We start from the raw sequence: 12,191 nt of genomic DNA, 5'->3' as shown, positions 1-12,191 counted from the left end.
GAGAAAGACAGTCTGTAGGAGTAGTAGCAATAGATCGAGGAAATTAAACCATCGTTGGTATGGACAGATCCAAAGGGAAGGGAACAGATGGGAAATTCTATCCTCTTTGCCATGATCATATCTTGGTGGAGGAGATATCGTAATGGAACCGTGGTTAAGTAGTGGCCATGCTGGGATGTGGACGCCAGCAGCTGCTTGAACGTCCAACACACACTCCTGACATTGGCCCTGTCATGCATATCATGCAGGCATGAAAAGGCAATTACTTGCCTAATTAGACTTAAGGTGCTTTGTTTTTGTTGTTGTTGTTCAGCTTTCAATTATACATGCAATTTACTGTTTATTTTATCTATACTTGCAGGGGAAGATCCTGAAACAAGAAGAATGAGAACAGTAAAGAATATAGCAGACCTGAGACAGAACTTGGAAGAAACTATGTCCAGTCTTAGAGGAACTCAGATAAGCCACAGGTATTATTGCAAACTGTAATGTCGGTAGGATATTTTGGCTGTTTCTGTACTTAATATAATAAGTACAGGATATTTGTAAATTCAAATGAAGTTGAAAATAGGAGGCTATTTCTTCCACCACATGCTCCTAATAGTTGAGAAATGTTCATTATCCAGAAGGCCCTGTTTGGGTGACATTCAGCAGTCTGCTCCTAGCATATTTATATTTTTTTCAGTTTCTTGTGGATTAAGTTGAATTCTTGATATAAAATAGCATTCCTTTGCAACTTCTTTTACAGAAAACTGTCATTCCTTTTCTGTACAGCATTTTGTGTATTTATTTATTTATTTATTTATTCCATTTATACCCCACCCTCCCCGCCAAAACAGGCTCAGGGCAGTTTACGTATAAAGTTAAAATACATAAAACAAATCTCTCTTATATATAATTGCAGAATGGTGGTGGCTTCCGGCCTATGGGGTGGCAAGATTGCATGCACTCGCCCAGCCATTGGCCCGTCAGCTGCCAGTCAAGACTACTGGTGTGCCATTGGCCGGGTGTGCTGCTCTTCCCCGCCCACTCCCCCTTCCACTCTGTCCTGTCAGAATTCCTGGCAAATGGCTTTGTCTCTTTGACGAAGATGCTTCTCCTGCTTGCCTCCTTTTCCCTCAGTGGCTGTTGGTAGGTGTAACGAAATGGCAGTTACCTGTGTTTGTAAGATGGCTGCTGGGCTGCTGTCTGTGGTTTGTTTGAAATGTTCCACCATAAGGTTTAATTGAGCTGTAGTTCCAGAAAGGTATCACTCACTGGGTTGAATGGGGCTTCCTCATCTGCTGGACTACAGTTCCCAGCTGCCCCAAGGCAGAAAAGGGCGGGAAAACAGGGACTGTCCCAATGCACGAGGCGGAATCAATAGAGACTGCAGCCCATCCAGGGAGGAGGCCGTCTTCGTCCTACAGGAGGTTAGGAAAGGCTCCTGCTGCCTGTGCTGACCAGGCTGTCCAGACCATAGGCCAAAGACGTGGGGGAACCCTGCTATCTTGGGCCAGAGAGAGAGAGGCTAGAGCAGAGACCCAGAGGCCGGTGTGTGGAAAGAGGATGGTGTTTAACCCCTGTGGATTTATGCTGTGTTGGTTCATACAGTTGGTTCATACACTCCTACACTGAGTGTGCACGCTCCATAACTGTGTAGTTAGATAAATTCTTTTATTTGGGCTAATAATCGGTGTTGTGTTCTGACCACATAGTCTCCCCCACACTGCACAATAACAAAGCCCAAGGAGGCAAGGAAAGGCCAGACCCTTGGGTTGCCAACTTTCCAGGGATCCCCCAAAGATTGGGGATTCAATCTCCAGATACGGAGATTTGGCCAGAGGCGTCTCACTGTCCCTCTGAAAAGGCAGTGACAATTCAGTGAGTCGTGGCAGCGAATTTAAGGAGTGAGATGTGTGCACAGGACGAGGGTGGGAGGCAAGCAGCTGAGTGGTAAACTGGAGCCCGTTTCACCACAGTAGGCAGCCAAGCTCGGTTCAGACAAAGGAAGGAAACCCTTTGCAGGCCTTTGTGAGGAACTCATTGGGGCCAGTACTGAGTCTAGGGTTGCCAGCTCCAGGTAGGGAGATTCCTGGAGAATTTTCTGGAAGAGTCTATGGAAGCCAGGGTTTGGGGAGGGGAGAGGCCTCAGCTGAACAGAATGCCATACAGCCCACCTTCTAGAACAGTTATTTTCTCCGGGGGGGGGATCTGTTGTCTGAAGTTCAGTTGTGATGTCTGGTGGTCCTCAGGTTCCACCTGGAGGTTGGCTGCCCTAGGCGTAGTGGTCAGTGCTTCAGAGCAGGGTCTGCTAGACCCAGGTTCTTGCTGTAGAGGCTGAATGGGTGATTTTGGACTGGTCACAGACATTCAGCCTAAACTATCTCACAGGGTTGTTGTGCAAGTCAAAAGTGGGAGGGAAGAATTATGTAAGCTGCTTTGGTCCCCATTGCAGAGAAAGACTACTTTTCCTCCTGGGGAACCATTGTTGCCAATCTCCACGTGAGGGCTGGAGATCACTCAGAATTAAAACTGCTCTCCAGATGGCAGAGATCAGTTCCCCTGGAGAAAATGGTGGACTCTGGCAGCCAGGGCTTCAGAGCACGGGAGAGGCTGCAGGTGTGTGTGTGGAGGGGATGGAAAGCTGAAGAGAGAGGGGAAAATATAGGTAGGTTGATTGGCTGGAAAGGAGATAGGGTTGCCATTCCCAGGTGGGAAATTCCTGGAGATTTGAGGGATGGAACCTGGAGAGGGTGAAGTTTGAGGAGGGGTGGGACCTCAGAAAGGTACAATGCCATAGACTCCACCCTCCCAATCAGCCATTCCTTTCTGGGGGACCACTGTTCCCAATCTCAGGAGAGGGGTGGAAATACTCAGAATTACAACTGATCTCCAGGAGGGAGGGGGGAAGAGATGCAAAGCTGAAATCAGAGAGGCAGATAATGGCAAGTTGATGCTTGGCTGGGAAGGAGATAGGGTTGCCAACTCCAAGTTGGAAAATTCATGGAGATTTGGGGGGTGGAGCCTGGAGAGGGTGAGGTTTGAGGAGGGGTGGAACCTCAGACAGGTACAATGCCATAGACTCCACCCTCCAAACCAGCCATTTCCTCCTGAGTAACAATTGTTGCCGATCTCCAGGTGAGGGCTGGAGATCACTGAAAATTACAACTGCTCTTCAAGTAGTAGAGATCAGTTCCTCTGGAGAAAATGGTGGACTCTGTGTCATTATACCCTGCTGAGGTCGCCACGGCACATTGACGCTGAGTGCCCAAGGCCTTGGCACTCTCCAAGACCCTCTTTCTAGAGCTCATTGTATTTATTTCCACATCGAGCCTTATTTCTAGTTAATTATAAAACCAATTCATAAATTGCTAATTTTTGTTGTTGTTCAGTTGCACAGTTGAGTACAACTCTTTGTGACCCCATGGACCACATCACACCAGGCCCTCCTGTCTTCCGTCGTCCTCCGGAGTTTGCTTAATTTCATGTTTGTTGCATCGATAACACTGTCTAACCATCTTATCCTTTGCTGTCCCCTTCTTCTTAACAGTATCAAATTACATAGTGATGGTGGAATATAATAGTAGGTCAGTCATAATACGATATGGTCAGCATTGAAGTTAGAGCTATTACCTCAATCCATATATGCTGGTGGTATTTAGTATTTGGAAAATTTCTATGCCATCTCTCCAGACATCCCAAGAGAGCATCTTCCGTATATCTGAGATTTCTTATTCCTATTTTAATATCAGCCTTCTTTTACACACCATTCTGGAGTGCAATTTGACATCATTTGGTTATAGATCTTATATGGTTGGTTATAGCTCTTATAGATCTTATATAGTTGATTTTATTCTTGTATTAGATATTGCTAATACTACAGTGTCATTTTGAAATGTGTAGTTATTCAGTACATTTAATAGAATGTTTAAGTTTGCACAAGGACCTTCTTCTGTGTTCTCATAGACCCTGCCATCTCATTTGAATGCACATTTCACCAAAGCATCTTCATTAACAAAATAATGGCATGACACTGTAACAAAATAATTCAAATTTTTTTCAGATCCTAAAACCATTCACATCACAGTCCAAGAGCCAAAGACAAAGAAGTTGTCTAAAATGCCACCATTCATCTGGGTTACGTTTAAAATTTCCATTTGACTGAGACATGGGTTCTGAGATTCTCATTGCCCACTAAAGTAATGGATTTTAATTTTGCCTTTCACTTTTTCCACTATATTTAATGACATATTTTCTTCTGGAAAGCAACTGTAGAAAAGACAGTAAAAATCTATTTTGTGAAAGTGTAACAGATCTTGAATCAGAAAGGTCATCCTGTCAAAAAAAATCCACATCAGACTAGTTTAAGCATAGGTCTCATTTTTCATGAGGGTTTTTGTTTCAATGTGTTCCTTTTCTCAATTTTTTCTATATTTGGAAGCATAGAAAGCACAGTTCATCGGTTTTTGTTTTGCTTGACAGCACATTGGAGACAACATTTGACAGCACTGTGACAACTGAAGTGAATGGGCGAAGCATTCCAGGCTTGACAAGCCGATCCTCTCCAGTAACTTGGAGACTTGGACAAGCTAGTCCTCGTCTTCAGGCAGGTGATGCTCCTTCCCTTGGTGGAGGTTACCCTCGCAGTGGTGCTAGTCGCTTCATACATACTGATCCATCTCGATTCATGTACACCACACCTCTTCGCCGTGCAGCTGTTTCTCGCCTTGGGAATATATCCCAAATAGACATGAGTGAAAAAGGAAATAGTGATCTGGACATCTCCTCAGATGTTGATGTTGGAGGGTACATGAGCGATGGAGACATTCTTGGGAAGAGCCTCCGAACTGATGATATCAACAGTGGGTAAGTTTTTAATCTGCTTGATCCACACACAATGAGGATAGACTATCTGGACTTTGACAAATTTGTTCTACTTTATAATTGCATTCTGAGTGTGAATACTAATGCAAAATAAGGTATATGATGTCACCAAGACTGCTCCAATTTTAACTGTTGAGTTTAGACCTATGAAAAACCAAAATGAATGTGCCCTATTGAGTACGATCTTTGCATGATGACAAAACAAAAACACATAGAAAATCTTTGCTGGGTGACTCTCTAGAAACCGGTGCACCCTGTTCTCTTGGAAGCCCACGGAAGCCTGACTGTGAGACTTTTCTAGAAGCCTCATAATGCCTCTTTTATTTGACTGGTCTTACATGGAACAATTTTTAATCTAATTTCATACGCAGTATTTTATTTGGGGATTTTATTTTGTTGGGTGTCTGCGGTGGCTTAGACGCTGAGCTGCAGACAAGGTCTGTAGTTCAGCAGTTTGAGACCCTAGTGCCACATGACGGAGTGAGCTCCCATCTCTGGCCCCAGTTCCTGCCAACCTAGCAGTCTGAAAGCAAGAAATTGCAAGTAGATAAATAGGTACCGCTTTGGTGGGAAGGTAACAGCGTTCTATGCACCTCGGTGTTTAGTCATGCCACGAAAATGTCTTCAGACAGCACTGGCTCTTCAGCTTGGAAATGGAGATGAGCACCTCCCCCTTGAGTTGGATTCGACTAGCTTTCGAGCAAGGGAAACCTTTACCTTTATATTGGCCCCGTTCACACGGAGCATTTGCTGCGCTAAAGATACGGATGAGAGGCGGATTTTCCGGGCGCGATCACACCGCAACATCTGGGAAGTGTAGTGCACCCGTGGCTAACCCGTGGCTTCGTGCTGAAGATACGGAGTAAAAAACTAGTACTTACAATGTACTAGTTTCCGGAAAACGCGGGGCAAGGGTGGGTGTCTGATCGCGTCCCGTCCTAGTCCCATCGCAAACCGGTTAGTTTTTTTTTTTTAGTCTGCACAGGATGCGCACAAACGATCATGCGCATGCTCACCTTTTGGTGAGAAAAAAATATTCCCGTTTACCACGGAAGCGGTGCCTAGCGATTGCTGGTGTGATTGCGCCACGCTGCTTCTCTGCCGCGCTGCAGGATAGCTGTGTGATCAGCACCCCACGCCCTAACCACAGGACCTTGACGGGATGTGTGATTGGGCAGCCGCGCGTTATTTTGCCCCGGGGCAAACAGCCATACTTCCCCCCCCGCATTTTCCAGCCCGTGTGACCAGGGCCAATGTTAACCTATGACAAATCCTTAGGTCACCAGAATATAATGGGTTGGTAATGGCAATAAATAGAACCTTATTGTAAACTGTTTTTCCTAGTGCCATTCAACCCTCACAGGGAGAGGTGTGGCTCAATGGTAATAAACATGCTTTGTATGCAGAAGGTACCACATTTAGTCTCTGACATCTCCAGTTAAAGGACTTTGAGTAAAAAATGTTGGGAAAAACCGTTCTCTGTGTGGAGCGGCTGCTGCCATTTAAAGTAGGCAATTACTGAGCAGACTCAGTAAGGCATCTTCCTGTGTTCCTATGTTTATATTCTGTGCCAGTCCTGTATTGTGGAGTGCCAGATACATTTCTTTATTTCCTTCCTTACTTATTTATTTAAAACATTTATTAACCTCTTTTCTACCTTGTGGAAGTTAAGGTGGCTTACCATGTACATTTTAAAAAGTATAAAAAATATAAGGTACCACAATTTAAAATCTCAATATGGACTTCAAATAAAGAGTCAGCATTCCTTGGTCTCGATATTGATTGCAGCTGTATGACAGGTGATTGCAGCCAACTGGAAAAAACCAAATGAGCCTTCCATAGATGCCAGGTTTGACAAACTTTGGGATGTTTATATCATGGGGAAAACAGTAAACAATTCTTTCTTTGTTAGTTCCCAGTTGTCTCTTTCACCCAGAGATTATGATGAAATCTGGAAGCCAGTTATTGGGTTTCTGAGACACAATGAAGTTCTTCCATGAAGAAATGATTATACAGTCTGGTTAAAATTGTAAGACTATTCCAAACATGTGTCAATATGAGTTGTTTTGTGGGTGTATGAAAATTGTATGAAAATTTAGGTTTAACTTAGATTTTCTGGGAGTATCTACCAGTCGATAATGTTATAATAGTTTTATTTTTGGATTGCTCTTTTTTGTGTACGTAGCAATTAGTAAAGTATTTTTTTTAAAAAAAGGACTTCCAATAAATAAAAACTGAATTAGTCAAATGTAGTCTTGAATAACGCTTTCTTCTACTGAGGATTGAAAATGAGAGAGCCAGGTATTCTTCCCTAGTGAGTTTGTTCTATAATCATGGAGCTGCCACTAAAAAGTCCATCACTTGTGTGCCCACCAGATGAGTTTCTTTGGTTAGTGGAACAAAGTTTGAGTTTAGTGGCACCTTTAAGACCAACAAAGTTTGATTCAAGGCACAAGCTTTCGTGTGTATGCAAACTTCTTCAGATATTTCTTCAGATACAGAAGTGTGCATGCCTATGAAAGCTTATACCTTGAATAAAACTTTGTTGGTCTTAAAGGTGCCACTAGACTCAAACTTTGGTTGGTGGGAAAGTCAGGACTCAGGAGGGCTTCTCCCTGTGTTCTTAATTCCCAGGCTAGAATGTGTAGAAAAAGACGGTCTTTCAGATACACCAGTCCCAAGCCACGCAGGACTTTAAAGAACAAAACCAACACTTTGAATTGGGCTCGGGAACATATTGGTAGCCAGTATAATTTCTATAGGATTGGGGTTACATGCTCCGGATAGCTGGCCCTGACCAGCAGTCAGCCACAGCATTCTGCACTAGTGGCAACTTCTGAACTCTCTTCAAGGGTAGCCCCAAGAAGTCTGCATTGCAGTAGTCCAGTCACTTTGGCTAGATCAAACTGAGCCAGGAACAGGCACAGCTGGTGCACCAGCCAAAGCTGGACAAAGGCACTCCTTAGGTATGAACCTAGCTTCTCAAGGAGAGTATAACCCCATCTGAGAGGGGGGAGATCTGATTCCTGTGTGCTTTTCTGCTAATCCAGAGAACCTCTGTTTTATCAGGATTAAGTTTCAGTTCGTTCACCCTCATCTAGCCCATTATTGACTCCAAGCACCATTTCAGAATGTTATGTATCACAATGGAACCGTACTTGCGAAAGGGCTCGCAAGCGAACATACGAAATAGCGTAGCTTGGAGCGCATCACAATAGAAGGCTTGGTTCCTAGAATGAGCTAATAGATAGATCCGGATCCTAGTAGTAGCCAGTGTGTAAACAATACTCTGTAAATAGCCTATCGTGGGATGTGGGGTGTGTGTTGGGTGTGGTGTGTTTCATGAACATAAGCAGGGCTCTGACCCTGCTAGTTTGTCTTAGTTTTGGAGCTGAAACCACTTAATAAACATGAGCTAATCACTCTACACGTCTGTACCCAGTGTATTTCACAGAACATCAACAACATCATTGGAATTGGGGGGAGGGGAAATGGCTGAGCTGGGTATCATCTGCATATTGGTAACACCACAGCTCATACCTCCTGATGACCTTTCCCAGTGGCTTTATCAGTTATCAAATAGCAGAGGAGATAAGATTGAACCCTGCAGAAACCCGCAGGCCAGTGGCTGTGGGGCAGAGCAGGAATCTCCAAAACAACTTTCTGTGACTGACCTCCCAGGTACATGAAGCCATTTCCCCCCATGTTTTTGCAGCCAGCTAAACCTGAGATTTAGTAAGTCCCTAGAGGACTTTCCATACTTAGTTGAAAGGCTGTGTTTGGTTTGATGGATTGCTAACTGTGGTCTGATTTAAATCTTCTGCTTTTAAATTAGTGGTGGATTTGCTGCTGACTTCCACAGAGGCCAAAATAGAGCAATGTTAATACACGGGAATAGTTCAGATTTAAATGTTTTATCATGTGAAGCATTTCCACTGCCCCCCCCCTCCTTTCATAGATGGCAGACTGGTTCATATGGAGCAGGCAAAGCCCTTTTCTGACAAGCGTGAATTTTCTATACCTGCTTGTCACACACAATCTATCATTTATATGAGTAACATGCTTTTTTTGCAGTTTCTGAATTCTGTGTGTTACAGTTGACCACAGGAATACTCTTGGAGATGGGAAGGTATCGTTTATTATCTAGTAGGAGGTACTTTTTATGCTATTTGATCTCTTTTTCATGATTTGATGATGAAATGGTTGTAGAGTAAGCACAAAGGATTTATTTGGGCTAGCTCAGCAGCCACATAGACACTATTAAAATGTCAGCACAGAAGAATTATCCACAGCTTTGCTAGTTAGTCTGATTGTAGCTCTGTTCTTGGAGACAGCAGTCACCAACCCAATGATTGTTCTTGTTACTCAACAAAATCTTTCAATTCTTTGTTCTATGTTGTGAGAGAAAGTCTTATGAGATTTAAGGAAAATGTTTTATCCTATTTGTATATCCATTGTTATGACTGTTCCAGTGGTATGGTATCCAGTGTTATCACTCTTATCGTTCATTTCCATCTAATATAGTATTATTTCACATTCTAGGTCAGAACTAGATATTGTAAGAGAGACAAAATTGTCACCATGCCATGTCTCTTTGACCCCTCCTCCAGCTACACAACACATGATGTGATGTCATTCTGTTATCTATGTCACCATCTCATGTCAAACCTTAGCTGACAGGGACAGGGCAATATGTAGTGCAATAACATCCTGTCAGGCAAGGTGTTCTGGTAGACATTACAACAAAGAGGGAGCAAAGAGAAGAAGAGCAGCAACTCCATCTCTCCTATGATGTCCAGTTCTGTCCTTATATGGCATGTGTTTCAGCCAATAAAAATGCACAGGTTTAGGTGTTCCAGTATATTAATGGAATACTATGTGGTTGTATCAATATAAAGACACTCCGTGAATGATTTACGAACAAAAGCAGAAAGATTATATTGTACAAAACAATTCAAACAGTTTTAAATCTTTGTTAAAGTTCAACAAACCCTTATATATTCTTAAAGAGCTAGGATCAAAAAGTACTTGATGCAAAGGGAAAACTCAAGTAAAGTCTACAAATCCTTTGTATAAAGACAAACTTCAAGAGAGCAAAGGTTCTACGTCTTGTATGAGCAGCAGCTATACACGGCTGGCTTCACGGCCGCGTTCACGTTTTGCTTCTTCAGATAGCTGGTACTCTTTAGCTGTGAAACTGAAAATATACTTTTATGTCACATCCACTAAATTACAATTTCCTCCTGTGAGCTCTCATTTTGACATACAACTTCCAGGTGGTGGCTGGAGATCTCTTGCTATTGCAACTAATCTCCACATGACAGAGATCAGTTCACCTGGAGAAAATGGAAGGTGGATTCTATGGCATAACACCCCCTTGATGTCCCTCCCTCTCCAAAAGCCACCCTCTTCAGGTTCCATCTCAAAAATCTCCAGGTATTTCCCAACCTGGAGCTGGCAACCCTGCTTTGCCATGAACCCATTAATGAGTCTTACTTGTCAGCCCCCATCTACAATATGGGGATAATAATACTATCCTAACTTAAGAACCAGGAGGAAAAGCAGTATAGTATACACAATCTCATCAGATCTCATAAGCTAAGCAGGATCTGTACTTGGAATGGAAACCATCAAGGAAGACTCTGGAGAGGAAGGCAATGGCAGAACTTCTGCTTCTTACTTGCCTTGAAAGCATCTTCTTAGGGTCACCATAAGTTGGTTGCAGCAATGGTACTTATATAAGTACCTTAAAGACCTTTTGAAAGGGTTACTGAGATGATATATGTGAAACATTTTGAACATTCTTTGAACAATTAAGAATGATTAAATCAAGAATGATTTATTTATTATTTATTTATTTATTTCCACTTATACCCCGCCCTCCCCGCGTGCGGGCTCAGGGCGGCTTACAACAATAGGCACAACGTGCGATAAAATACAATAAAACAGTTTAAAACCATTTATACATGGGACACGCCCAGAATCTAGCATGACGAAAAAACCCTCACTCAATATTGCACATGCCCCGTCCACTCCAGGGGAGGTTCGATTCCAGAGGAGGTTCAGTTCCAGGGAGGTTCCTGTGGCCCCCTGATGTTCATTGCCACTCAACCTCCGGTGGTGCTGTAGGAGCGGTCCTCATTGGTGGTAGTGGTCCTATAGATTGCGTTGTCAAGCTTAGTGTCTTAATTGGGGTCTGAATTAGTTATTACTACCTAGGAAACAGATTTTGGGATCATGGTGAATAGCTTACTGGAAATGTCATTTCATAGGCAATAAAAGTGAGAAAGACAACCTTAATGTTGGAACGACTTAGAAAAGGGATTGGGAAGAAACTTGTCTGGGAAGTCATCTAGTGGATCTCTGCTAAGGGAATCTTCACTACAGGAAGATTAACAGGTACCCAGGTAGCACTGTCAAGAGATATTCTCTTTAATAAATTTCCCCCTGAAATCCAACAATTCACTTCTTTTCCTCTTTTAAGGAATTTGGAGTCAGTTGCTAATCAATTCCATTTTCTAATCAATTTCATTTTTCTCAAAGAGTGGAGGAGCAAAAAGGGAAGTTCTGCAAAATTTCAGAATTTTACTTTGTAGATGTTCAGAGGCAGGCAATGTTTTTCCAAAACCTTCTGTCCTCCTACTAGAGCACCACCTCGTGGCCTATAACATAAAATAACTGAAATACTTGAAGACAGATTCAGGTGGGGTTGCTGGGTTGGTCTGAAGCAGCAGAACAAAGTTTGAGTCCGATATAAGCTTTTGTGTGCAAACAATGAAAGGACTGAAGTTAAAGAAGAGTGCATTGATATATCTACAAAGAGAATGAAAAAAAAATCCCTCTTATAAGAGACAAAAGAGGGAGTAATAAGAATCAATGGCTGTATCTGAAGAAGTGAATTTTGGAAAAAATAAATTTCGCTTCTTGGAACAATGTTAGACCTGGGAAAGATGTGTGTTACTGTCCACAAACTATGAAACTTCTTTCCTCGGAAGGGAGTTGGTATAATCTATGTTATGCCTGTAACAAAAAGATAGATCCTGCTACTCTGGAGTGTGCTGATCCCTGATGAAAGATGTTGTATATATTTGTGTACCCCATGAAAATGTTCAAGGCAATGTGAGGCTTTGAGATTTCTATTGATATTTTTGTTGAATATTTTTCCTTCAACGTATACTGAACAACAGCAATATTTTATTGCTTCACTAAAATATATATTAACTTATCACTGTCAAGAATAAATTAAATTGTCTTTTTTTACATCTCCAGTGAGAAAGACTTAGTATTAGTGAGTCCCAGTGCTCTTGGCTAGGACATTTTTAAAT

The 12,191-nt window shown here is 42.5% G+C and overlaps 1 protein-coding gene across 1 annotated transcript in view; it reads left to right on the top strand.

Annotated features, from left to right (window-relative positions):
- The window catches only part of NAV3 (neuron navigator 3), a 289,038-nt gene that overhangs the window by 109,467 nt on the left and 167,380 nt on the right, over window positions 1–12,191 (top strand). Inside the window, 2 exon segments of the mRNA XM_015415209.1 lie at window positions 362–470; window positions 4,465–4,848. Of these exon segments, the coding sequence (XP_015270695.1) occupies window positions 362–470; window positions 4,465–4,848 (493 nt within the window).

This window comes from Gekko japonicus, unplaced genomic scaffold, assembly GCF_001447785.1.
Source record: "Gekko japonicus isolate JY-2015 unplaced genomic scaffold, Gekko_japonicus_V1.1 scaffold118, whole genome shotgun sequence".
Classification (NCBI taxonomy): Eukaryota; Metazoa; Chordata; class Lepidosauria; order Squamata; family Gekkonidae; genus Gekko; species Gekko japonicus.
Note: the sequence above shows the minus strand (reverse complement) of the source record. Positions and strands in the feature narration are given on the sequence as shown.